Genomic DNA, 24,464 nt, shown 5'->3' on the forward strand with positions numbered 1-24,464 from the left:
CTAGAATTGTTCTATTTCAATGATTAAGATAACATCACCAATTTCAAAAAGAGGTCCACAGTAATGTGGCCCTGGAAGGGGAAAAAGACAGTTTTGCCAATAGGGGGGAGAATTTTTTTAAATAATAATTGAAACTACACTTTACTATAAAAATGTTAATGTTCAACCCTCCTACAGAGGGTAATTCAGCCGCTTATAGAGGGGAGAGGGAGACAAAGATACTATATACAGAGAGAGAGAGAAGAGCGAGCGAGGAAGCTGTTGAAAGGAGAGGGGAGAGCCTGTGGTGTAAGAGGGAACACTCAGACGTATAGACACCTTAAACAGATACAGCTCTTCACCTTCAGGCATCCATATTTATAACCCAGCAGGACAGCAGCTTCTACAGATAATGGACATTTCATTTACTGCAGAGTGTGAAGTCAGTGAAGTGCTTTCAAAGACATGATGGTTGTGTGGTTGGCATGTGTGGGTGACTGGCCTACTGTGTTTTGTGTTGCTGAATGATTGTATTGGTCTTCGGGTATGTGTTATGGGTCTTGACCCAAAGCCTCTTTCTCTAGAGATGCATCTCTAGGCCTGCTCTCTACCTCTCTCTTACCCTCCCTCCCATCTGCCTTCTCCTCCCCTTTCTCTATTGTTTAATTTCTCAGTCTGATTGAGATGATATCGCGTCGCTAACAGTCATGGCCGCCGGCGGCCTTCCCATTGGCCATCGGGTCTGAGGGTTAGGGTCAGGGGTCAGGCGGGCGTTATCTGGCCAATCGCAGCCGCCCCGCAGATCTGCCTTCCGAGTCATCCGAGGTTTTAGATAAACTGCTCTGCTGTTTGCCGCCCGCCGCAGGGCAGCCGCGAAAAACACGCAGATTATCCGATAATTTCATAAAAGGACAGGCCGGGGTCAGCTATGCAGACAGGCGTGGGAGACGCTGCGGAAAAAGGAGAAAAGAATGGAGAGAGAGAGAGGAGAGGAAAAAAATGAAGATAAGTGGTGTTGTGTTGACATTGCTGTGGTCTTTATAGATAGATTACATATTTTTGTAGGGATCTTATCATTTGATTGCGACACGTGACATATTCCTATGTGTCAACTGTCCCAGTCATTGTGATGCACGCAGCATACAGATGTTTTCTCCTAATTTGACCAGTTTCTCAAATCAGGAGAATCATCCTGCTGCAACGGGACATGTTAATTATTTCGTGGATTATAATACATTTTACATTTTTTGTAGAGGTTGATGCCGTTTTCGTTTGGTCAAGTCTGAAATCATAAAGTGGCACTTGCAAACTTTAGAAGCCTTTTTAAAACCTTGAATACATGACAAGTTTGCAGTTGCAGGGAAATTCTTTGCGACAACAGAGTGATTTAAGATGGTACACCTGTATATGTCGGGACCATATTGCATATGCCACCTTATGAGTAGTATGATACTATAAACTATTACAATACAGTGTTGTTCCTGGGGGGAGCATATTACATGTGAATACACCACCATACATAGCCAACCATAAATTGTTTTGTGTGGGGAAGCATATTGCCTGTGACACCTTGTTATATTACCACACTATCCCACCCACCATCATTAGGCCTATAGCTGTGTTGCGGTGGGGGAGCATATTGCCTGTGACACCTTGTTATGTTAACAGGCTATCACACAGGCTATTACAGCACAATAGAGTGCCTCAGTGGGGAGTGTATTTAATGTGACACGCAGGCAGGCAGGCTGTATGCATACTGTAATGAGTCCGGTCCCAGAGGACTGTCGCTGCTTAACCTTCGCAACCCCTTCGCTAATTACTGATCCAACTGCTACTGCAGCTGAGGGAAGGGAGGGAGGAGGAGGAGAACAGGTAACCCCCAGTTTGGTGATCAGTGATATTAATGGAGGGAATACCCATTACTAGACTTGAGGAAAGATCAGTACTGTTATTGGAAGAGATTTATAATATAAATATGGGCTCGGCTACCCGAGGGGAGGAATGTTAGGCTACCAGATGCCTGATAAATAGTCGTGGTATATAGCCTAGCTCTTATCCATGTACTGGAGCAGTACTGTGTGCGCTCGTCCTTTGTTCTAGCTATGCGTTTCCACGTGTGTGCCAAATTCCTGTGGAGTGTGTGTGTGCGCGCGCACTTTCTATTGGTTGTGTTTAGTCATGGGTTTTCCCTAACTGCAGTTAAGCAGGTCAGAAGGTACATTTGAAGTAATTTAAACTCAACCACTCCACAAATTTCTTGTCAACAAACTATAGTTTTGGCAAGTCGGTCAGGACATCTACTTTGTGCATGGCACAATACATTTATTCCAACAATTGTTTACAGACAGATAATTTCACTTCTAATTCACTGTATCACAGTTCCAGTGGGTCAGAAGTATACATACACTAAGTTGACTGTGCCTTTAATCAGCTTGGAAAATTCCAGAAAATGTCATGGCTTTATAAGCTTCTGATAGGCTAATTGACATCATTTGCGTCAACTGGAGGTGTACCTGTGGATGTACTTCAATGCCTACCTTCAAACTCAGTGCCTCTTTGCTTGACATCATGGGAAAATCAAAAGAAATCGGCCAAAAATTGTAGAAATGTCCTTGTCTTCCATGAAAACATGCATGAGTAGGAAATGTTGACAAGGTTATAAATAATAATTATTATTGTGTATAATTGTCCTTTCGTCAAAGAATCCTCCATTTGCAGCAGTTACAGCCTTGCAGACCTTCAGCATTCTGTTGTCAATATGTTGAGGTAATCTGATGCCCATACTTCCTGAAGCACCTCTCACAAGTTTGATTGGCTTGATGGGCACTTCTAACGTACCATACGGTCAAGCTGCTCCCACAATAGCTCAATAGGGTTGAGATCCGGTTACCATGCTGGCCACTCCATTATAGACAGAATACCAGCTGACTGCTTCTTCCCTAAATAGTTCTTGCATAGTTTGGAGCTGTGCTTTGGGTCATTGTCCTGTTGTAGGAGGAAATTGGCTCCAATTAAGCGCCGCCCACAGGGTATGGCACGGCATTGCAAAATGGAGTGATAAATCTTCCAACTTCAAGGTCCCTTTTACCCTGTACAAATCTCCCACTTAACCAGCACCAAAGCACCCCCAGACCATCACATTGCCTCCACCATGCTTAACAGGTGGTGTCAAGCACTCCTCCAGCATCTTTTCATTTTTTCTGCGTCTCAAGAATGTTCTTCTTTGTGATCCAAACACCTCAACTTAGATTTGTCTGTCTATAACACTTTATTTTTTCAAATCTGTCGAGTGTCTGGGTTATTTTGCCCACCTTAATCTTTTTACTTTTTACTGGCCAATCTGAGATATGGCTTTTTCTTTGCAACTCTGCCTAGAAGGCCAACATCCCGGAGTCACCTCTTCACCGTTGACGTTGATACTGGTGTTTTGCGGCTACTACAGTGAGGGGGGAAAAGTATTTGATCCCCTGGTGATTTTGTATGTTTGCCCATTGACGAAGAAATGATCAGTCTATAATTTTAATGGTAGGTTTATTTGAACAGTGAGAGACAGAATAACAAAAAAATCCAGAAAAACGCATCTCAAAAATGTTATAAATTGATTTGCATTTTAATGAAGGAAATAAGAATTTGACTCCTCTGCAAAACATGACTTAGTACTTGGTGGCAAAACCCTTGTTGGCAATCACAAAGGTCAGATGTTTCTTGTAGTTGGCCACTAGGTTTGCACACATCTCAGGAGCGATTTTGTCCCACTCCTCTTTGCAGATCTTCTCCAAGTCATTAAGGTTTCGAGGCTGGCGTTTGGCAACTTGAAACTTCAGCTCCCTCCACAGATTTTCTATGGGATTAAGGTCTGGAGACTGGCGAGGCCACTCCAGGACCTTAATGTGCTTCTTCTTGAGCCACTCCTTTGTTGCCTTGGCCGTGTGTTTTGGGTCATTGTCATGCTGGAATACCCATCCACGACCCATTTCCGATGCCCTGGCTGAGGGAAGGAGGTTCTCACCCAAGATTTGACGGTACATGGCCCCGTCCTTCGTCCCTTTGATGCGGTGAATTTGTCCTGTCCTCTTAGCAGAAAAGACCCCCAAAGCATAATGTTTCCACCTCCATGTTTGACGTTGGGGATGGTGTTCTTGGGGTCATAGGCAGCATTCCTCCTCCTCCAAACACGTTGAGTTGATGCCAAATAGCTCCATTTTGGTCTCATCTGACCACAACACTTTCATCCAGTTGTCCTCTGAATCATTCAGATGTTCATTGGCAAACTTCAGACGGGCATGTATATGTGCTTTCTTGAGCAGGGGGACCTTGCGGGCGCTGCAGGATTTCAGTCCTTCACGGCGAAGTGTGTTACCAATGGTTTTCCTGGTGACTGTGGTCCCAGCTGCCTTGAGATCATTGACGAGATCCTCCCGTGTAGTTCTGGGCTGATTCCTCACCGTTCTCATGATCATTGCAACTCCATATTGCATGGAGCCCCAGGCCGAGGGAGACGGAGATGGCCGACAGAGATGGCCGCCTCGCTTTCGTTCCTAGGAAACTATGCAGTTTTTTTTTTTTTTGTGTTATTTCTTACATTGGTACCCCAGGTCAACTTAGGTTTCATTACATACAGTCGAGAAGAACTACTGAACATAAGAGCAGCGTCAACTCACCATCAGTACAACCAAGAATATGACTTTTGCGAAGCGGACCCTGTGTTCTGCCTTTCACCCAGGACAACGGAATGGATCCCAGCCGGTGACCCCAAAAAAACGACTTTGAAAAAGGGGAAAACGAAGCGGTCTTCTGGTCAGACTCCGGAGACGGGCACATCGTGCACCACTCCCTAGCATTCTTCTTGCCAATGTCCAGTCTCTTGACAACAAGGTTGATGAAATCCGAGCAAGGGTAGCATTCCAGAGGCACATCCGAGACTAAAGTTCTTTGCTTCACGGAAACATGGCTCACTGGAGAGACTCTATCGGAGACTGTGCAGCCAGCTGGTTTCTCCACGCATCGTGCCGACAGCAACAAACATCTTTCTGGTAAGAAGAGGGGCGGGGTCGTATGCTTTATGGTTAACGTGACGTGGTGTGGCCAAAACAACATACAGGAACTCAAGTCCTTCTGTTCACCTGATTTAGAATTCCTCACAATCAAATGTAGACCGCATTATCTACCAAGGGAATTCTCTTCGATTATAATCACAGCCGTATATATTCCCCCCCAAGCAGACACATCGATGGCTCTGAACAAACTTTATTTGACTCTTTGCAAACCGGAATCCATATATCCGGAGCCTGCATTCATTGTAGCTGGGGATTTTAACAAGGCTAATCTGAAAACAAGACTCCCTAAATTTTATCAGCATATCGATTGCGCAACCAGGGCGGGAAAAACCTTGGATCATTGCTATTCCAACTTCCGCTACGCATATAAGGCCCTGCCCCGCCCTCCTTTTGGAAAAGCTGAACACGACTCCATTTTGTTGATCCCTGCCTACAGACAGAAACTAAAACAAGAAGCTCCCGCGTCTGTTCAACGCTGGTCCGATTCCACACTCCAAGACTGCTTCCATCACGTGGACTGGGATATGCTCCGTATTGCGTCAGACGACAACATTGACAAATACGCTGATTAGGTGTGCGAGTTCATTAGAACGTGCGTTGAAGATGTCGTTCCCATAGCAACGATTAAAACATTCCCAAACCAGAAACCGTGGATTGATGGCAGCATTCGCGTGAAACTGAAAGCGCGAACCACTGCTTTTAATCAGGGCAAGGTGACTGGAAACATGACCGAATACAAACAGTGTAACTATTCCCTCCGCAAGGCAATCAAACAAGCTAAGCGTCAGTATAGAGACAAAGTAGAATCTCAATTCAACAGCTCAGACACAAGAGGTATGTGACAGGGTCTACAGTCAATCACGGATTACAAAAAGAGATCCAGCACGGTCACGGACCAGGATGTCTTGCTCCCAAGCAGACTAAATAACTTTTTTGCCCGCTTTGAGGACAATACAGTGCCACTGACACTGCCTGCAACTAAAACATGCGGACTCTCCTTCACTGCAGCCGACGTGAGGAAAACATTTAAACATGTCAACCCTCGCAAGACTGCATCCCCAGCCGCGCCCTCAGAGCATGCGCAGACCAGCTGGCTGGTGTGTTTACGGACATATTCAATCAATCCCTATCCCAGTCTGTTGTTCCTGTTCCCAAGAAAGCTAAGGTAACTGAGCTAAATGACTACCGCCCCGTAGCACTCACTTCCGTCATCATGAAGTGCTTTGAGAGACTAGTCAAGGACCATATCACCTCCACCCTACCTGACACCCTAGACCCACTCCAATTCGCTTACCGCCCAAATAGGTCCACAGACGATGCAATCTCAACCACACTGCACACTGCCCTAACCCATCTGGACAAGAGGAATACCTATGTGAGAATGCTGTTCATCGACTACAGCTCGGCATTTAACACCATAGTGCCCTCCAAGCTCGAGACCCTGGGTCTCGACCCCGCCCTGTGCAACTGGGTACTGGACTTCCTGACGGGCCGCCCCCAGGTGGTGAGGGTAGGCAACAACATCTCCACCCCGCTGATCCTCAACACTGGGGCCCCACAAGGGTGCGTTCTGAGCCCTCTCCTGTACTCCCTGTTCACCCACGACTGCGTGGCCACGCACGCCTCCAACTCAATCATCAAGTTTGGGGACGACACAACAGTGGTAGGCTTGATTACCAACAACGACGAGACGGCCTACAGGGAGGAGGTGAGGGCCCTCGGAGTGTGGTGTCAGGAAAATAACCTCACACTCAACGTCAACAAAACTAAGGAGATGATTGTGGACTTCAGGAAACAGCAGAGGGAACACCCCCCTATCCACATCGATGGAACAGTAGTGGAGAGGGTAGTAAGTTTTAAGTTCCTCGGCGTACACATCACAGACAAACTGAATTGGTCCACCCACACAGAGAGCATCGTGAAGGCGCAGCAGCGCCTCTTCAACCTCAGGAGGCTGAAGAAATTCGGCTTATCACCAAAAGCACTCACAAACTTCTACAGATGCACAATCGAGAGCATCCTGTCGTGCTGTATCACCGCCTGGTACGGCAACTGCTCTGCCCACAACCATAAGGCTCTCCAGAGGGTAGTGAGGTCTGTACAACGCATCACCGGGGGCAAACTACCTGCCCTCCAGGACACCTACACCACCCGATGTCACAGGAAGGCCATAAAGATCATGAAGAACAACAACCACCCGAGCCACTGCCTGTTCACCCCGCTATCATCCAGAAGGCGAGGTCAGTACAGGTGCATCAAATCTCATATGTAAACGTATATACTGTACTCTATATCATCTACTGCATCCTTATGTAATACATGTATCACTAGCCACTTTAACTATGCCACTTTGTTTACATACTCATCTCATATGTATATACTGCACTCAATACCATCTACTGTATCTTGCCTATGCCGCTCTGTACCATCACTCATTCATATATCTTTATGTACATATTCTTTATCCCCTTACACTTGTGTCTATAAGGTTTTGGAATTGTTCGCTAGATTACTTGTTGGTTATTACTGCATTGTCAGAACTAGAAGCACAAGCGTTTCGCTACACTCGCACTAACATCTGCTAACCATGTGTGTGACAAATAAAATTCGATTTGATTTGATTGACAGTTATTTTGTGTTTCTTCCATTTGCGAACAATCGCACCAACTGTTGTCACCTTCTCAACAAGCTGCTTGGTGATGGTCTTGTAGCCCATTCCAGCCTTGTGTAGGTCTACAATCTTGTCCCTGACATCCTTGGAGAGCTCTTTGGTCTTGGCCATGGTGGAGTGTTTGGAATCTGATTGATTGATTGCTTCTGTGGACAGGTGTCTTTTATACAGGTAACAAGATGAGATTAGGAGCACTCCCTTTAAGAGTGTGTTCCTAATCTCAGCTCGTTACCTGTATGAAAGACATGTGGGAGCCAGACATCTTTCTGATTGAGAGGGGGTAAAATACTTATTTCTCTCATTAAAATGCAAATCAATGTATAACATTTTTGACATGCGTTTTTCAGGATATTTGTTGCTGGTTTTCTGTCTCTCACTGTTCAAATAAACCTATTAAAATTATAGACTATTCATTTCTTTGTCAGTGGTGAAAATCAGCAGGGGATCAAATACTTTTTTCCCCTCACTGTATTTAATGAAGCTACCAGTTGAGGACGTGAGGTTTCTGTTTCTGATCACTTTTAGGTTATGTTAATGGACTGCTTTTCTTTCAAAAACGAGCAGATTTCTAAGTGACTCCAGACATTTGAACGGTCGTGTATATGGATGGGTTTCCCCCCATCTGTATGGGAGAAGGTGACTCGTCGGACTCAGGCGTGCCCACTTTTTTTCCCCTGGCATTGCCACCTGTCACCTGGCACAGGTGGCACAGCTCACCTGGCACCGCAGGGCAGAAACAGACCCTGGCCTCTCGCCCGTGTCTGTCTCTGCCCGCTCCGCTGCCTGTTTTATGCCCGCTCACCGCCTGTTTGGCTGGCTGTGTCCACTCCTGTCGCCATCCTGACTGACACACACATACACACACCTGTGATGACTGGCACACAGGGCAGAATCCCAGATAGCCAGCCCAACACCAACACACCTCTAGACTTGTAATATATCATCCAACTCTCACTGGATGTCACAAGGTATTGGTGCTGTTTGTATGTTCGTGTGTGTGTTTGTGTGGTGTGTGTTTGTGTCTGCTTGCATGAATATGTGTATTGTATGTATGCGTCTGTAGTTTGGGGTCATTGGGCTGTGTTTTATTGCTGCAGTGCCCAGTGTGCTGTCTTTGATGTGAAGGGCTCGATGAGTGAATAGCCGGGTGTGATGTGGGCTAGGTGTCATTGACAGTGCAGCTTGGTGAAACTGTGCCCATGTTTGTTCTGTCTGTCTGTCTACGGTCCTGTTCCATACATACCTAGAGAGGCCAGAGAGTTTGGCAGAGGCTCACCTTGGCTCCTCCTTGACTTTCAGTGGGGCCACCATTTTAGAGCGAGCAGGATTCACTGTTCATTTCGGATTGTTTGTTTGTTTTACTTCTATTTACTGTTTAAACATATGTTTCCCATTCCAATAAAACCCTTTGACTTAAGTTGAATTGACAGATGGAGAGAGAGAGAAAAAAAGAGCGGGATAGTCATGAAGCCAGTAGGCCAGCCTTGTGTGAGAGAGGCGGATGGGAGGACGTAATGGAACAGAATTGTAGAGAGATGTCATTGTATTTCTTGCTCATAAGAAGTGGGGGGAGAGGGATACAGCCTGTAACACAGCCTGGTGGCTGTTGTTCCTGCGGCTCCATTAGAAAAAGCCAGTCATGCAGAAAAGCCCTGACTCACTGATTGATAAGGGGCTCAACTATACACAACACACACACATACATACGTGCACACAGACACGCATACACAAACACAGATGGATGCATGCACACAAAAACACACATCCCAGGGGTGCTGCTCCTCTCTAACTATCTCTCTCTCTCCCTCCCTCAGCTCTCTGATCTGTTCATCTCCTTCGACGTGAAACCCCAGGGCGCGGCGTCGCTGGCCCAGGTCCACAAGGCAGTGTTGCATGATGGTAGGACGGTGGCTGTGAAGGTCCAACACCCCAAGGTCCAGACACAGAGCTCCAAGGACATCGTGGTCATGGAGGTAAAGCCTGTCTCTCTGTGTTCAATAACCGTTGACGTATCTTCTGACATATTACCTCATCAATGGTCTCTCCATAATGTCTTTCTCTCGGTCTCCCTATCTCTCTTTCTGTTTTCTCTCTGGCGTTGGAACTTTGGTTTTCCTAGATATGACTATTTGTCTCTGTCTCTTTGTCTCTCTCTCTCTGTCTCTCTCATACTGTCTCTCGTGTGTATTTGTGTGTGCATGTCTATGTGCATATATATGTATCGTGCGTACATACATGCGTGTTCCCCCTCTAGGTCCTGCTGAACATGGTCCACTGGCTGTTCCCAGACTTTGCATTCATGTGGCTGGTGGAGGAGGCTAAGAAGAACATGCCTGTAGAGCTAGACTTTCTCAACGAGGGACGCAACGCTGAGAAGGTGGCGGTCATGCTCGCACACTTCCCCTGGCTCAAGGTACACACACACACGTTGTTACTATATGTTTCCTATATGTCGTCTATTTGTCGTCTACTGTCTATATCCCTATTCTTCTTTTACCTTCGGTTGAATGTGGCTTGGTGTAACTGTCCAGAGAGCATGATTGATTAAGAGGAGCTACTATCGATCAGTGTAATAGTGAATGTTCGCAGAGAGATATGATGTTTGTGTTTTGGGGAGGTGTGGAGGAAAACAATAGCAACTCCTCTAACGGTTGCGATCATGTTGTCATGCAATTGTGAAACATCCTCCCTTCCTCCATCCCTCTCCCTCTCTCAGGTACCTAAGATCCACTGGGACCTGTCTACCAGGCGGATCCTGACCATGGACTTTGCCGAGGGAGGCCAGGTCAACGACAGAGACTATATGAGGAGACACAGCATCGACGTCAATGAGGTACGACACCATGGCCGCATTCATTAAGTCACACCGGAGCAGCATTGTTTTAGGGGACGAACAGCGAAAATGAGCGTTTGTTATTGGGCAAATCCATGTAGTCCCTCCCTGTTTGTCTGTTTTCTTCTGTTTGGTGCATATCGAATATGAGCCATATCGTGAGCTAATCATCACTTCTGTGCATTTCCCTGCATTTTCGTCCTCATTTTGGGAACGTTAGTGAGGCCCACAGTAAAAGGCCAGACTTGACTATTTACTATCGTCAATGCATAACGTTGTCAAACTACTTCAGAGAAAGAAACAGTGCAGAGAGAGGGAGAGAGAACAAATGAAGCTTCCTAGGCTGACGTCTTATACCGCCATCCTTTTCTTCCTCCCTCCCACCCTCTACCCCCCCATGACCAGATGAAGAGGGAATTAAAGAAATCTCTTTTTCATATAAAAGACTGTTCTCTGCAGATGGATTACATTTATTCTCGTTTGCCGCCCATTGTCGTGGCAGGAGCTCCGTGTCTGATGGAGTACTGTTTAACTCTGCTGCCGGCTACATTCAGGCCTGGGCAGCACATATTGGCAGGGGTGCGATACCGATCATTACACCTAGGCACAATGGTGGAACACAAAAGCCATGGGAGTCTGTGGAGAGCTGGCTAATACTGGGGAGGCGTGGTTGGAATCATAGGAGACTGGTTTGATAAATACCGTACAGTCAGACGTGTGTGTGTGTGCGTGTCTGGGGGAGGGATGCACTTGGGAGGGTTTGTGCGTGCACTTTTGTCATCTGTTAACGTGTGTTGACCCCTCTGTCTGTTTGTGTTGATCGTTATGCATGCTTATACCTGTGTGTGCGTGTGTGTGTGTGTGCCAGGGATGTGGCTTGTGTGGGCTTTTGACAAAATCAGCAGAGAGACACTAATGGTTTATTGATTGATAATAAAGTGTGCGTTATCACTGAGGTATTTGGCTGGGAGATTGCCGCTCTGCTCTTATTGTTTTTCTGTTACTGTGTGATGTCTTCCTGATAGGAAACAATAATTATCTTTATTTCCATCTCACTCTTGCTCTCTCTCTTTCTTCCATCTCTTTCTTTCCGTCTCTCTTTAGGTCGTTCTCTTCCTCTCCCCACTCTTTGTCTTTTTTAAATGTCTGGGAAAGAATGATAGACAGAGGAAGAAAGAGACAGGAAAAAGAGGAGACGTGTACATGACTGCTGCCCTCTGCTCACCCAAGCCACGGCTGCCAGTCAGGGCTCGAGAGTGCAACCATTTTAATCGCATATGCGCGTAAATATTTTGGTGTGCGACCTGGAACTTGAGAGCACCAGTGTGCCTAGAAAAATGTAAGGATTCAAGCTTTATCACCTAAAATATTGTGCACCTAAATTTATTTGGCGCACACGTGCTCCTTGTAGAAAAAAAGTCAGCATAGAGCCCTGCCAGTATATTACATTGCAACAGCATGTTCCGCTGTGTGTGTGTTTCCTGGGGTGTGTGTGTTTCCGGGGGGGTGTGTGTTTCCGGGGGGGGTGTGTGTGTGTTTCCGGGGGTGTGTGTGTTTCCGGGGGGGTGTGTGTGTTTCCGGGGGTGTGTGTGTTTCCGGGGTGTGTGTGTGTTTCCGGGGGGTGTGTGTGTGTTTCCGGGGTGTGTGTGTGTTTCCGGGGGGTGTGTGTGTGTTTCCGGGGGGTGTGTGTGTGTTTCGGGGGGGGGGTGGTGTGTGTGTTTCCGGGGGGTGTGTGTGTGTTTCCGGGGGGTGGGTGTGTTTTCGGGGGGTGGGTGTGTTTTCGGGGGTGGGTGTGTTTTCGGGGGGTGGGTGTGTTTCGGGGGGTGGGTGTGGGTGGGTATGTTTCAGTGTGTTTCAGTGTGTGGGTGGGTGTGTTTCAGTGTGTGTGTGTTTCAGTGTGTGGGTGGGTGTGTTTCAGTGTGTGGGTGGGTGTGTTTCAGTGTGTGGGTGGGTGTGTTTCAGTGTGTGGGTGGGTGTGTTTCAGTGTGTGGGTGGGTGTGTTTCAGTGTGTGGGTGGGTGTGTTTCAGTGTGTGTGGGTGGGTGTGTTTCAGTGTGTGTGGGTGGGTGTGTTTCAGTGTGTGTGTGTTTCAGTGTGTGGGTGGGTGTGTTTGTGTGTGTGTGTGTGTGTGTGTGTGGGTGGGTGTGTTTCAGTGTGTGTGTTTCAGTGTGTGTGTGGGTGTGTGTGTTTCAGTGTGTATGGGTGTGTGTGTTTCAGTGTGTATGGGTGTGTGTGTATGGGTGTGTGTGTTTCGGTGTGTGTGTTTCAGTGTGTATGGGTGTGTGTGTTTCAGTGTATGTTTCAGTGTGTGTGTGTGTTTCAGTGTGTGTGTGTGTTTCAGTGTGTGTGTGTGTTTCAGTGTGTGTGGGTGTGTGTGTTTCAGTGTGTGTGTGTGTGTGTTTCCGGGTGTGTGTGGACAGGGTTAAAGCTCCATTCCAGTTCACACATGCTGATTATTTGGCTGATGATCTGCTGATTAGTTTCATACATCTCTATTAAAATGAAACGTTTTGCTTACTCTTTATGTATCCAATCAATAACGCCTCAGTGTGCCCTCAACATGTACACATGGACACACACAAACACTTGCACTCACACACCCATATGCACACATTATTTCAGATGTATATTTCAGTGCTGCACCTACAGCCTCAAAATAAGCCATTACTCTTCATAACAGTTCATTTCATGCCTTGCTTTACAGCAACAGAGAGGATGGGAGCGAGGGGGAGGGGGAAAGGGGGAGAAAAGAAAGAGGGAGAGACAAGTGAAAACAGGGTAAGAAATTGCAAGGAGGAGAGACAACAGTAGAGCGAAAGAACAGAGAGAGAGAGAGAGAGGGAGCAGAGATGGTGACACCTTCACTTTTTCCACATTTTGTTATGTTACAGCCTTATTCTAAAATGGATTACACTCTTTATTTATCTCATCAATCAACACACAATTTCTCATAATGACAAATCACGTTTTTAAATATCACATTTACATAAGTATTCAGACCCTTTACTCAGCACCTTTGGCACCGATTACAGCCTCGAGTCTTCTTGGGTATGACGCTACAAGATTGGCACACGTGTATTGCACAGCTATTTTCAGGTCTCGGGTACCTTACCCGTTTGTATACATGGCTAGCAAAATGAATTTATAATTTAACGTTCAAACGGCTCTCCTGTGACGTAGGTACATGCGACATGCGCCTAGTTTCCTGAAACGAGTCACAATTTTATGTGGTTTGAAATACTATCAACTTTTAGGATGCTGATGAAGGTGGCACCTTGACAAGACGGTAATCTTCCTGTGCATTCTCGTTTTCTCAAGATGCAAGAAATGCTTAATTCTTCAGGAGTTAATATTGAGGCTGTGTGTGAGGTTATAGACCTTCTGTCAGTGTCCAGATTTCCGTTTCCATTTAACCCATCAGGAACAGTAGGCCGCAGATCCCTTGACGTGCCATAGGCCTCTTCTAAGTCCAGGCAAAGCGCACACACACACGTATGCAGACACACACATTTTGTTATTCTAACATCATGTATGTTCATGTAAAAATGTATTTCTATTCAAAATCTTATTTACCCTAACACTTACCCTAACCCTAAATGAGGGAGAATTTTCCTTGTTTTACTATCCTTGTGGGGACTATAGGGGATTTTAGGTCCCCACATGGATAGAAGAACCCCGCCCTCCTGAGGGGTGAGGAGTGATTCTGCCTGCCTGCAAGCCTGCTGTGATGCTGTGCTCCATCTGGTAGACACTCAGACACGTTACTGTTGTTATTGATGCACTTATGAATACTGTTAGTCACACAGCTGTCAGCGATCGTGTGTGTGTGTGTGTGTGTGTGTGTGTGTGTGTGTGTGTGTGTGCGCGCGCACATATATGCATGCATCTGGAGAGATACCCGTAACTCTGAAGTGGTGCTCATTGACTCACACTTATCAGACTGTATCTTCCTCCAGCTCTTTATAGTTTGATCAATAAAAGCCAGATAGGGAAGGAGAGAGTGATTGAGAGCATAGATTACACAAATATTATTCGACTGATCATCAACACACACATACAAAGAAGATGGACTCCCAGGCATGAATCATACTGATCACACACACACACCAGTGATGTTGTGTTCTAATGTGCCCCAGAGTGTGTGTAGGAGGCCCAGGGATACCGTCAGTGTGAAAGATCAGTATGATTAATGTCTCGAGGTCTGTATCATTTAATTCTCTCTCTCTCGTAGTGTGTAGACAGTGAGTGATGAGTGTGTATGGTGACTCTATGCCTGATGACACACTCATTATTACTATGACATAAACACTATTGCTGTCAGCCACACTCTCCAATGATATGAAGAAGAATAGGAGGGTCTGGAGTAGGGACTGGGCAAGAGGCTGGGTGCCGATGTCGTGTTTGGATCTAGAACCCATTGGTAAAGGGTTGGGGCGAGAACCCATGAGAGCTTGCAAAAGAGGACAGCAAGATGATGAGAAAGGAGAACTAGATGGGAGAAACGTTGTGAGAGAGAAAGTTTAGACAATTAAATTGCGAAACACCGAGAAGGAGATGGCGATAGATGGAAAATGAGAGAGTTGTGACGATGAGAGAGGGCACCCTGTCGAGAGGGTTCATCAGGCAGTGGCTAGCCAGGCTACGCTACATTATGCTAGCAACTCCGAGAGCCTGGCTGAGTGAGTGAGATGGAGAGGAGGACACTTAACTCTGTAAAATGCTGTTTCCCCAACTGTTAGTGGTATTAAAACCTACACAAGAGGAGGAGAGAGAACTGCTCATCTGTTCACTTTCCTCTGCATAGATCATTTTACAATAAACAGAAGTGTGTGCACAAATACACATAGTACACACAGATTATGCAAAACTCTGCATCATCAGCATTCTTAACAGCGTAATATGTCTTGGATATATTCGCCAAACTTTTGTCTCCCAAATCATCTCTGTGGTTGGAAAAATGAAAAGGTAAATCTGTTTATCCATGCCGTGCACGTCGGGGTCGAGTCCAGAGAAAAGTCTATTTGGTCCATCATTAATCTTTTGATTACACACACGGCGGCGACTCGCGCACACATGCCTACACACACACACACACACACACACACACACACACACACAGAGATGCCAGGGCCAGTTAATAATTCTATCCATTCTCACCTGGCCGGACAGACTCATTTATTATGTCTAATAACGCTCACTATCAGCTAATGGCCGGGCCCGCCGCTACTGTGGCCCCGTACAGTGTGTCTTTGCATGCATGGAGACAAAGATATACACTCTTTTTATGACGTCAGATAATTCTCTATCTATCCGGATTTAAAGTAAACTGTCTTTATGTGGGTTGCTTGCGAGGCAGTAGCCATCTGCAGTTTTCCAATTTTCAACCAAGTGCCGTGCAGTCTTTGTAATGATTTGATAGAAACAATGGTCTCCTCTTTCTAAATGACAAGCACAGTGCAGATGTTAAGACGGAATAAACTGGGGATTGTGTGTTTATAAACTGGGATTTGGAGAGAGAATATGACAATCCAGACTTGTAATCCCATGAGAGGAGTAGAGATTACAGACAACACAGATTAGGAGTGTCTGGAGGCACGACAACTTGCATCTGCTATATTGTTTCATCAGACACACTACACTGTCTTTGAGGAAACCGTGTCAGGCCATGGCTGTGTTAGATAACCAGCCTAGAGAAGAGGGCGTAAAGGTATGCTACTGAATTCTGAGAGCGCCATTAAACCTAAATGACCCACGTCACAGCACTGTACCTATAGCAATAGGCTCTGCCCCAAATGGCTGTGGTCAAAAGTAGTCCACTATATAGGGGATACGCTGCCATTTGGGATGCAACCATAGTAATTCAATGAGTTGCAATGGAGGCACTTAATTTCTTTCAGCTTGTCGACTCGCAGTCTCGATGAGTCTCAGGGGTTTGTGTGTCAATGTGTCTGCATGCCATGCGCGCATGAGTACCAGTCATGACATCACAATGCCCCATGTCAACTTGACCACCATTCAAAAGGTACAATTACATATGATTCATATGTGAAAGCTGAGCTCTGCGTGTGGTTTGCCTGTGGATGTATACTGGGTCTTAGCTATTCAAACATTATTCATATTTAACGTCCTGGAAGCCTTACACGAAACCCAAACCGGCTGCGCGCGTGCGCCATCGTGCATAAATGTATTTTGTACCCCCACACCAAACGCGATCACGACATGCAGGTTAAAAAATCAAACCAACTCTGAACCAATTATATTAATTTGAGGACAGTGCGAAAAGCAATAAACATTTATGGCAATTTAGCTACCTCGCTTGCACTTGCTGGCTAATTTGTCCTATTGAGCTAGCTTTCTGTTGCTAGCTAATTTGTCCTGGGATATAAACATTGAGTTGTTATTTTACCTGAAATGCACAAGGTCCTCTACTCCACCAATTAATCCACACATAAAACGGTCAACCAAATTATTTCTAGTCATCTCTCCTTCTTCCAGGCTTTTTATTCTCTTGACTTTATATTGCGATTTGGCAACAACCATAAATTAGGTGCATTACCCCCACTGACCTCGTTCGTCTTTCAGTCACCCACGTGGGTATAACCAATGAGGAGATGGCACGTGGGTACCTGCTTCTATAAAGCAATGAGGAGATGAGAGAAGCAGGACTTGCAGCGCGGTCTGCGTTAGAAATAGAACTGACTTCTATTTCAGGCCTTGGCAACGCAGACGCTCTTTGGCGCACGCGCAATTATTGAATAACTATGAATAATTATGAATAATTATTGAATAATAGTCAGCCTGTCACCTGACGGCTTCCCTCATGAGAAGAAGGGAGTGTGGCGCAGTGAGGGTCATCCACTTAATGTCCACGCCCTCACCTACACCACAAGCCATGTAATCAGCCGGGAACGTGCCCACTGGCTTGAACATGCACAGCTGAATTCAATAGGCTCGTTAAGGGTTTGGCTGGCTATTCAATCAGGCACCTCACTTATCAGCTGCTGGTTTCCCCTCACTGGGAGAGATGACAGAGAGCATGTACAGTTGAAGTCGGAAGTTTACATACACTTAGGTTGGAGTCATTAAAAATCGTTTTTCAACCACTGCCCAAATTCCTTAACAAACTATAGTTTTGGCAAGTCGGTAAGGACATATACTTTGTGCATGACACAAGTAATTTTTCCAACAATTGTTTACAGACCGATTATTTCACTTATGATTCACTGTATCACAATTCCAGTGGGTCAGAAGTTTACATACACTAAGTTTGACAGCTTGGAAAATTCCAGAAAATGATGTCATCGCTTTAGAAGCTTCTGATAGGATAATTGACATAATTTGAGTCAATTGGAGGTGTACCCGTGGATGTATTTCAAGGCCTACCTTCAAACTCAGTGCCTCTTTGCTTGACATCATGGGGAAATCAAAAGAAATCAGCCAAGACCTCAGAAAAAAAATTGTAGACTTCCACAAGTCTGGTTCATCCTTGGGAGCAATTTCCAAACGCCTGACGGTACCACGCTCATCTGTACAAAAAATAGTACGCAAGTATAAACACCACACAGCCATCATACTGCTCAGGAAAGAGACGTGTTCTCTCTCCTAGAGATGAACGTACGTTGGTGCGAAAAGTGCATATCAATCCCAGAACAACAGCAAAAGACCTTGTGAAGATGCTGGCGGAAACAGGTACAAAAGTATCGACAGTGCCTTGCGAAAGTATTCGGCCCCCTTGAACTTTGCGACCTTTTGCCACATTTCAGGCTTCAAACATAAAGATATAAAACTGTATTTTTTTGTGAAGAATCAACAACAAGTGGGACACAATCATGAAGTGGAACGATATTTATTGGATATTTCAAACTTTTTTTAACAAATCAAAAACTGAAAAATTGGGTGTGCATAATTATTCAGCCCCTTTACTTTCAGTGCAGCAAACTCTCTCCAGAAGTTCAGTGAGGATCTCTGAATGATCAAATGTTGACCTAAATGACTAATGATGATAAATACAATCCACCTGTGTAATCAAGTCTCCGTATAAATGCACCTGCACTGTGATAGTCTCAGAGGTCCGTTAAAAGCGCAGAGAGCATCATGAAGAACAAGGAACACACCAGGCAGGTCCGAGATACTGTTGTGAAGAAGTTTAAAGCCGGATTTGGATACAAAACGATTTCCCAAGCTTTAAACATCCCAAGGAGCACTGTGCAAGCGATAATATTGAAATGGAAGGAGTATCAGACCACTGCAAATCTAAAAAGACCTGGCCGTCCCTCTAAACTTTCAGCTCATACAAGGAGAAGACTGATCAGAGATGCAGCCAAGAGGCCCATGATCACTCTGGATGAACTGCAGAGATCTACAGCTGAGGTGGGAGACTCTGTCCATAGGACAACAATCAGTTGTATATAGCATAAATCTGGCCTTTATGGAAGAGTGGCAAGAAGAAAGCCATTTCTTAAAGATATCCATAAAAAGTGTTGTTTAAAGTTTGCCACAAGCCACCTGGGAGACACACCAAACATGTGGAAGAAAGTGCTCAGGTCAGATGAAACCAAAAGTTTTGGCAACAATGCAAAACGTTATGTTTGGCGTAAAAGCAACACAGCTCATCACCCTGAACACACCATCCCCACTGTCAAACATGGTGGTGGCAGCATCATGGTTTGGGCCTGCTTTTCTTCAGCAGGGACAGGGAAGATGGTTAAAATTGATGGGAAGATGGATGGAGCCAAATACAGGACCATTCTGGAAGAAAACCTGATGGAGTCTGCAAAAGACCTGAGACTGGGACGGAGATGTGTCTTCCAACAAGACAATGATCCAAAACATAAAGCAAAATCTACAATGGAATGGTTCAAAAATAAACATATCCAGGTGTTAGAATGGCCAAGTCAAAGTCCAGACCTGAATCTGTGGAAAGAACTGAAAACTGCTGTTCACAAATGCTCTCCATCCAACCTCACTGAGCTCGAGCTGTTTTGCAAGGAGGAATGGGAAAAAATGTGTCTCTCGATGTGCAAAACTGATAGACATACCCCAAGCGACTTACAGCTGTAATCGCAGCAAAAGGTGGCACTACAAAGTATTAATTTAAGGGGGCTGAATTATTTTGCACACCCAATTTTTCAGTTTTTGATTTGTTAAAAAAGTTTGAAATATCCAATAAATGTCGTTCCACTTCATGATTGTGTCCCACTTGTTGTTGATTCTTCACAAAAAAATACAGTTTTATATCTTTATGTTTGAAGCCTGAAATGTGGCAAAAGGTCACAAAGTTCAAGGGGGCCGAATACTTTCGCAAGGCACTGTATATCCACAGTAAAACAAGACCTATATCGACATAACCTGAAAGGCTGCTCGGCAAGAAAGCCACGGCTCCAAAACTGCCATAAAAAATCCAGACTACGGTTTGCAATGTCCTCTGTTCTGATGAAACAATAATGGAACTGTTGGGCCATAATGACCATCGTTATGTTTGGAGGAAAAAGGAGGGTTAGGGTTAGAATACCATCCCAACCATGAAGCACGGGGGTGGCAGCATCATGTTGCGGGATTGCTTTGCTGCCGGAGGGACTGGTGCTATTCACAAATAGATGGCATCATGAGGAAGGGAAAGTATGTGTATATATTGAAGCAGCATTTTAAGACATCAGTCTGGAAGTTAAAGCTTGGTCGCAAATGAACAATGACCCCAAGCATACTTCCAAAGTTGTGGCAAAATGGCTTAAGGACAATAAAGTCAAGGTACTGGAGTGGCCATCACACAGCCCTGACCTCAATCCCATAGAAGATTTGTGGGCAAAACTGAAAAAGCATGTGTGAGCAAGGAGGCCTACAAACCTGACTCAGTTACACCAGCTCAGGAGAAATGCCCCAAACTTATTGTGGGAAGCTTGTGGAAGGCTACCTGAAATGTTTGACCCAAGTGAAACAATTGAAAGGCAATGCTACCAAATACTAATTCAGTGTATGTAAACTTCTGACCCACTGGAAATGTGATGAAAGAAACAAAAGCAGAAATAAATCAATCTCTACTATTATTCTGACATTTCACATTCTTAAAATAAAGTGGTGATCCTAACTGACCTATTCGAACTTGTAACCTTTGGAATCAGAGGCAGATGCTTACACCCATCCGCCATCTCCGTCCGTAACGCTTTAGCAAAATCAAAACCTACTTGAAGGTAACAGCACACATTGTTGCCCCTAGAGGCCGGTTTTCATGTCATCTCCTGACGTCCTCATACATGGATGGACGTCCAATACTGACTTGTATCACGGGTGACCTGGCTGCTTCATCAGGCATTCATATCCCAGGAGTGGGTGGAAGGTCCTATATATAGGAGGAGTGCTCAGTGTTATCACTTCCTGTAACCTGAAACAGGATGGGGATGTCACTGATTACTGCCCCTATATAGAGGACCTTCCACCCCCACCTGGTATATTAATGTGTGTGGCGTTTTCCTTTTTATTTTTCATGAGTTCACCTCTAATACCAGCACCTCCAAAAAAGTACCTTGATGTGCGTATGTTCTTCAGCTTTGGTATAGGGGAACTCATGCATGCAGACATACTGACGCACAAACCTGCGCACAAACACACAGGTACACACAAGCCTTCGAGTGGACACGCTGAAAGCTCTCTTACAACTAGAGATGGGCACGGTTATTTGAATATTCCAACGGACGTTATTATTTGATTACATGCGAGAGTATTCATTTGAAAATGAACACAAAAATAGATCTTAGTGAAAAGGCTTTGTAATTAAAAATAAATATATATCTGTGACATTTCTACATACAAGGATAGAACAACAAGCAGAGTCTCTCACACGGTCACACACACAGTACCTGCGCTCTCACACGGTCACACACACAGTACCTGCGCTCTCACATGGTCACACACACACAGTATCTGCGCTCTCGCATGGTCACACAGTATCTACACATCTGCATGGGTTCACTCAGGGTTGGCTTCACGCTGCTGGCTTATTGTTGCGGAAACAGACCCACTATGCTATTTACTTTCTATATCTACGTCATATCGCTAAGTCTACCATAACCCCCTAGAGTCGATGTCTGTGCCCTGTGGAAATCTAATTAGCATAATAAAAAAATCACCCTAAAAATCTGTCAATGAATTATTATTTTTCTGTGTGTCTCAAATCACTGCATACACCGATGTCCTGCTTCCGCAGCTATGGCGACAGAGCTAGAGGTCTTTCTCAGTATCTCAGATATAAGGTAATAATAAAGGTATAATAAAGGTAAAATGAAAAATAAGACACCGACACTTCAGAACAAACTTCACTTCCTTGATGTTTTTGGGGGGGACTATCTGTTGTTCCATGTATTGAATCTGTTATTCAATGCTTTTGTATGGGCTGATTGCAGGAAATCCCCCCCCCAAAATAGTATTATGCTTACAACAAGTAGTAACGTATTATGCATGCTGACTTTAAGTGACACGCTTTCCAATTTTGTTTTTAGAAACAGGACAAGACCATTTGATTTAGCCTTTCATTAGCTTAAAGAGTCTTCTGATCCACGTTGCACCATCAGAAACACGGCAGTTTGCTGCCAAAGAACATGTAAAGTGTAAGTAGTTTTACTGGGTGCAGGTTTTCCTTTACCAGTTTTTATTGACTCCTGCACCCAAATATTGAGTCAAGCATGCCAATTATTGATTTGCCATTGGTATTGCCAGAAACATGCTAAATGCCTTGATGACTATCATCTAATAGACTGTGTTAACATTTGCTATGGGATTTCCCCCAGCATGCTACAGTGTGTCAGCCTTAAAGAAGGACATGATTGCGATTTTACACTGCTAATTCTCCCTCTGGGTTCCCTCCTACTGACTTAGTTAGCCTCTTAGCATATTATCAGCCACTTGAGTTACTGTGGGGGGCAGGGGCGAGAAAAGGTGGGTTGGTTCTATCCTTGTGGAGACCTAAAATCCCCCAAATTCCCCACAAGGATAGTAAAAACAAGGAAAATGGTCCACGATGGGAAAATGTCCTACGTCCCCATGATGACAAGGGCTATTTTAAGCGTAGAGGTTAGTTTTAGGAATAGGGTTACATTTAGGTCCCCACGAAGATAGAAAAACATTACGTGTATGTCTATTTCTTGGGTCTACTGTGATATGAGATTTGGATTATCTTTGTGCGTGTGAGACTTCCCTCTCTCTCCCCAATGAAAAATGGAGTTCTAATTAATGGCCATTAGTAGATGCCTATTCCTTATCAGCTCTTTTGTTTGCTGTCTGTGTTCTTATTAAGTGTGTGTGTGTGTGTGTGTGTGTGTGTGTGTGTGTGTGATTAATTATATGCAAGGCTTTCCAGACAGGTTGAATGGTGTATCAGAGGGACCCTAGCAGCATGGTGTCTTGTACAGCACAGACGTACACACAGGGGCCACTGTTTAACTCTGTGTTTGAGTGCGTGTCTGAACCTGTCCTGTGTCTGTAGTGTTTCAGCTCTCTACAGGACGACAGCTGTGTGTGTGTCTGTTTCTTGGGTCTGCTGTGATATGACCCACAGTCTGTATCTGTGAGAACGATTGAGAGACTCACTGGCTGCCACTGACATCCTTCCCCCAGTCTTTCTCTCCTGTGATGTTACTATTTTTAGACTGATGATAAAAAGAGCTGTCCTGGGGGATCCCTGAGAAAGAATCCCCCCTTTTTTTTCTTTTTTTTTTTTCTTTCATCCCCCTCTGAGAAAGAACGGAGATACCTGGGGTTGTGTCGTGCTGCTTAGTCAATATGGTGTAAGCGTTTGACACACACATTTGAAATACTTTATTTGAATCCGCAAATTACATAACATTAAGATGGGTTCAACAATTCAAAGGTCTTGGATACAAGCAGCACCTTCTCTGCTACGCTGCCCATAATAGCTGAAATGGAGCAGTACTTTGCCAGTTGCTTTGCACTCGTCTTAGGCAGGCCTACAATCTGTAAATCGGATGCTATTTTTAGAACACTGAAAAAATGTGCACATTTATCTACATGCCAACAGTGAGCAACAAGGCCTAATTTATCATAACCATTACAGATAACAAATCCAAATTGCTCAATTGCCTCATATATTGCAATAGATGCAGTGGGGCAAAAAAGTATTTAGTCAGCCACCAATTGTGCAAGTTCTCCCACTTAAAAAGATGAGAGGCCTGTAATTTTCATCATAGGTACACTTCAACTATGACAGACAAAATGAGGGGAAAAAATCCAGAAAATCACATTTTTAATGACTTTATTTGCAAATGATGGTGGAAAATAAGTATTTGGTTAATAACAAAAGTTTATCTCAATACTTTGTTATATAACCTTTGTTGGCAATGACAGAGGTCATTGACCAAATACTTATTTTCCACCATTTGCAAATAAATTCATTAAAAATCCTACAATGTGATTTTCTGGATTTTTTTTCTTCTCATTTTGTCTGTCAGACATCTGCAGAGACCGCTGTCCAAGGTTCTTCAACAAATTTCTAAATAATGGTCTGAATACTTTTCAAAATGTGATATGATGGGGTTTTTTTGCAAACGTTTCTAGCACTGTTTTTGCTTTGTCATTGTGGGGTATTGTGTGTAAATCTTTTTTTTTTTTTTTTTTTTTTATGCTCCTGAATCAATTTTAGAATCAGGCTGTAATGTAAATAAATTAGGAAAAAGTAAAGGTGTCTGAATACTTCCCAAATGCACTGTATGGCCAGGACATCTGTTTGGTGAGCAGCCCTAAGCTTAATGATTCTGATCAAACAAATATTTTTGCATATTTTCAGTGTGGAACCAGTCTATGTTTAGAGGGGTAATAACCTAGGCTAACCAATTCTAAATGCCACTATCAGTTGACAAAGTAGGGTCGTCACTGACGTTAGTTACCACAGCCACAGTCATAAACCCTGCCTGTTTCTA

General features: G+C 44.6%; 1 protein-coding gene across 2 annotated transcripts in view; it reads left to right on the forward strand.

Annotated features, from left to right (window-relative positions):
- The window catches only part of adck1 (aarF domain containing kinase 1), a 177,181-nt gene that overhangs the window by 104,651 nt on the left and 48,066 nt on the right, over positions 1-24,464 (forward strand). The window contains exons 1-4 of one of the 2 annotated variants that reach the window (XM_052510633.1): positions 1,717-1,851; positions 9,522-9,680; positions 9,962-10,120; positions 10,424-10,540. In XM_052510633.1, the coding sequence (XP_052366593.1) occupies positions 1,729-1,851; positions 9,522-9,680; positions 9,962-10,120; positions 10,424-10,540 (558 nt within the window). In that variant the 5' untranslated portion in view covers positions 1,717-1,728. Of the gene's footprint in view, positions 1-1,716; positions 1,852-9,521; positions 9,681-9,961; positions 10,121-10,423; positions 10,541-24,464 lie in introns of those variants that run through there. The other variant, XM_035743432.2, reaches the window with a different exon arrangement.

Source organism: Oncorhynchus keta, unplaced genomic scaffold (genome assembly GCF_023373465.1).
Source record: "Oncorhynchus keta strain PuntledgeMale-10-30-2019 unplaced genomic scaffold, Oket_V2 Un_contig_5916_pilon_pilon, whole genome shotgun sequence".
NCBI lineage: Eukaryota > Metazoa > Chordata > Actinopteri > Salmoniformes > Salmonidae > Oncorhynchus > Oncorhynchus keta.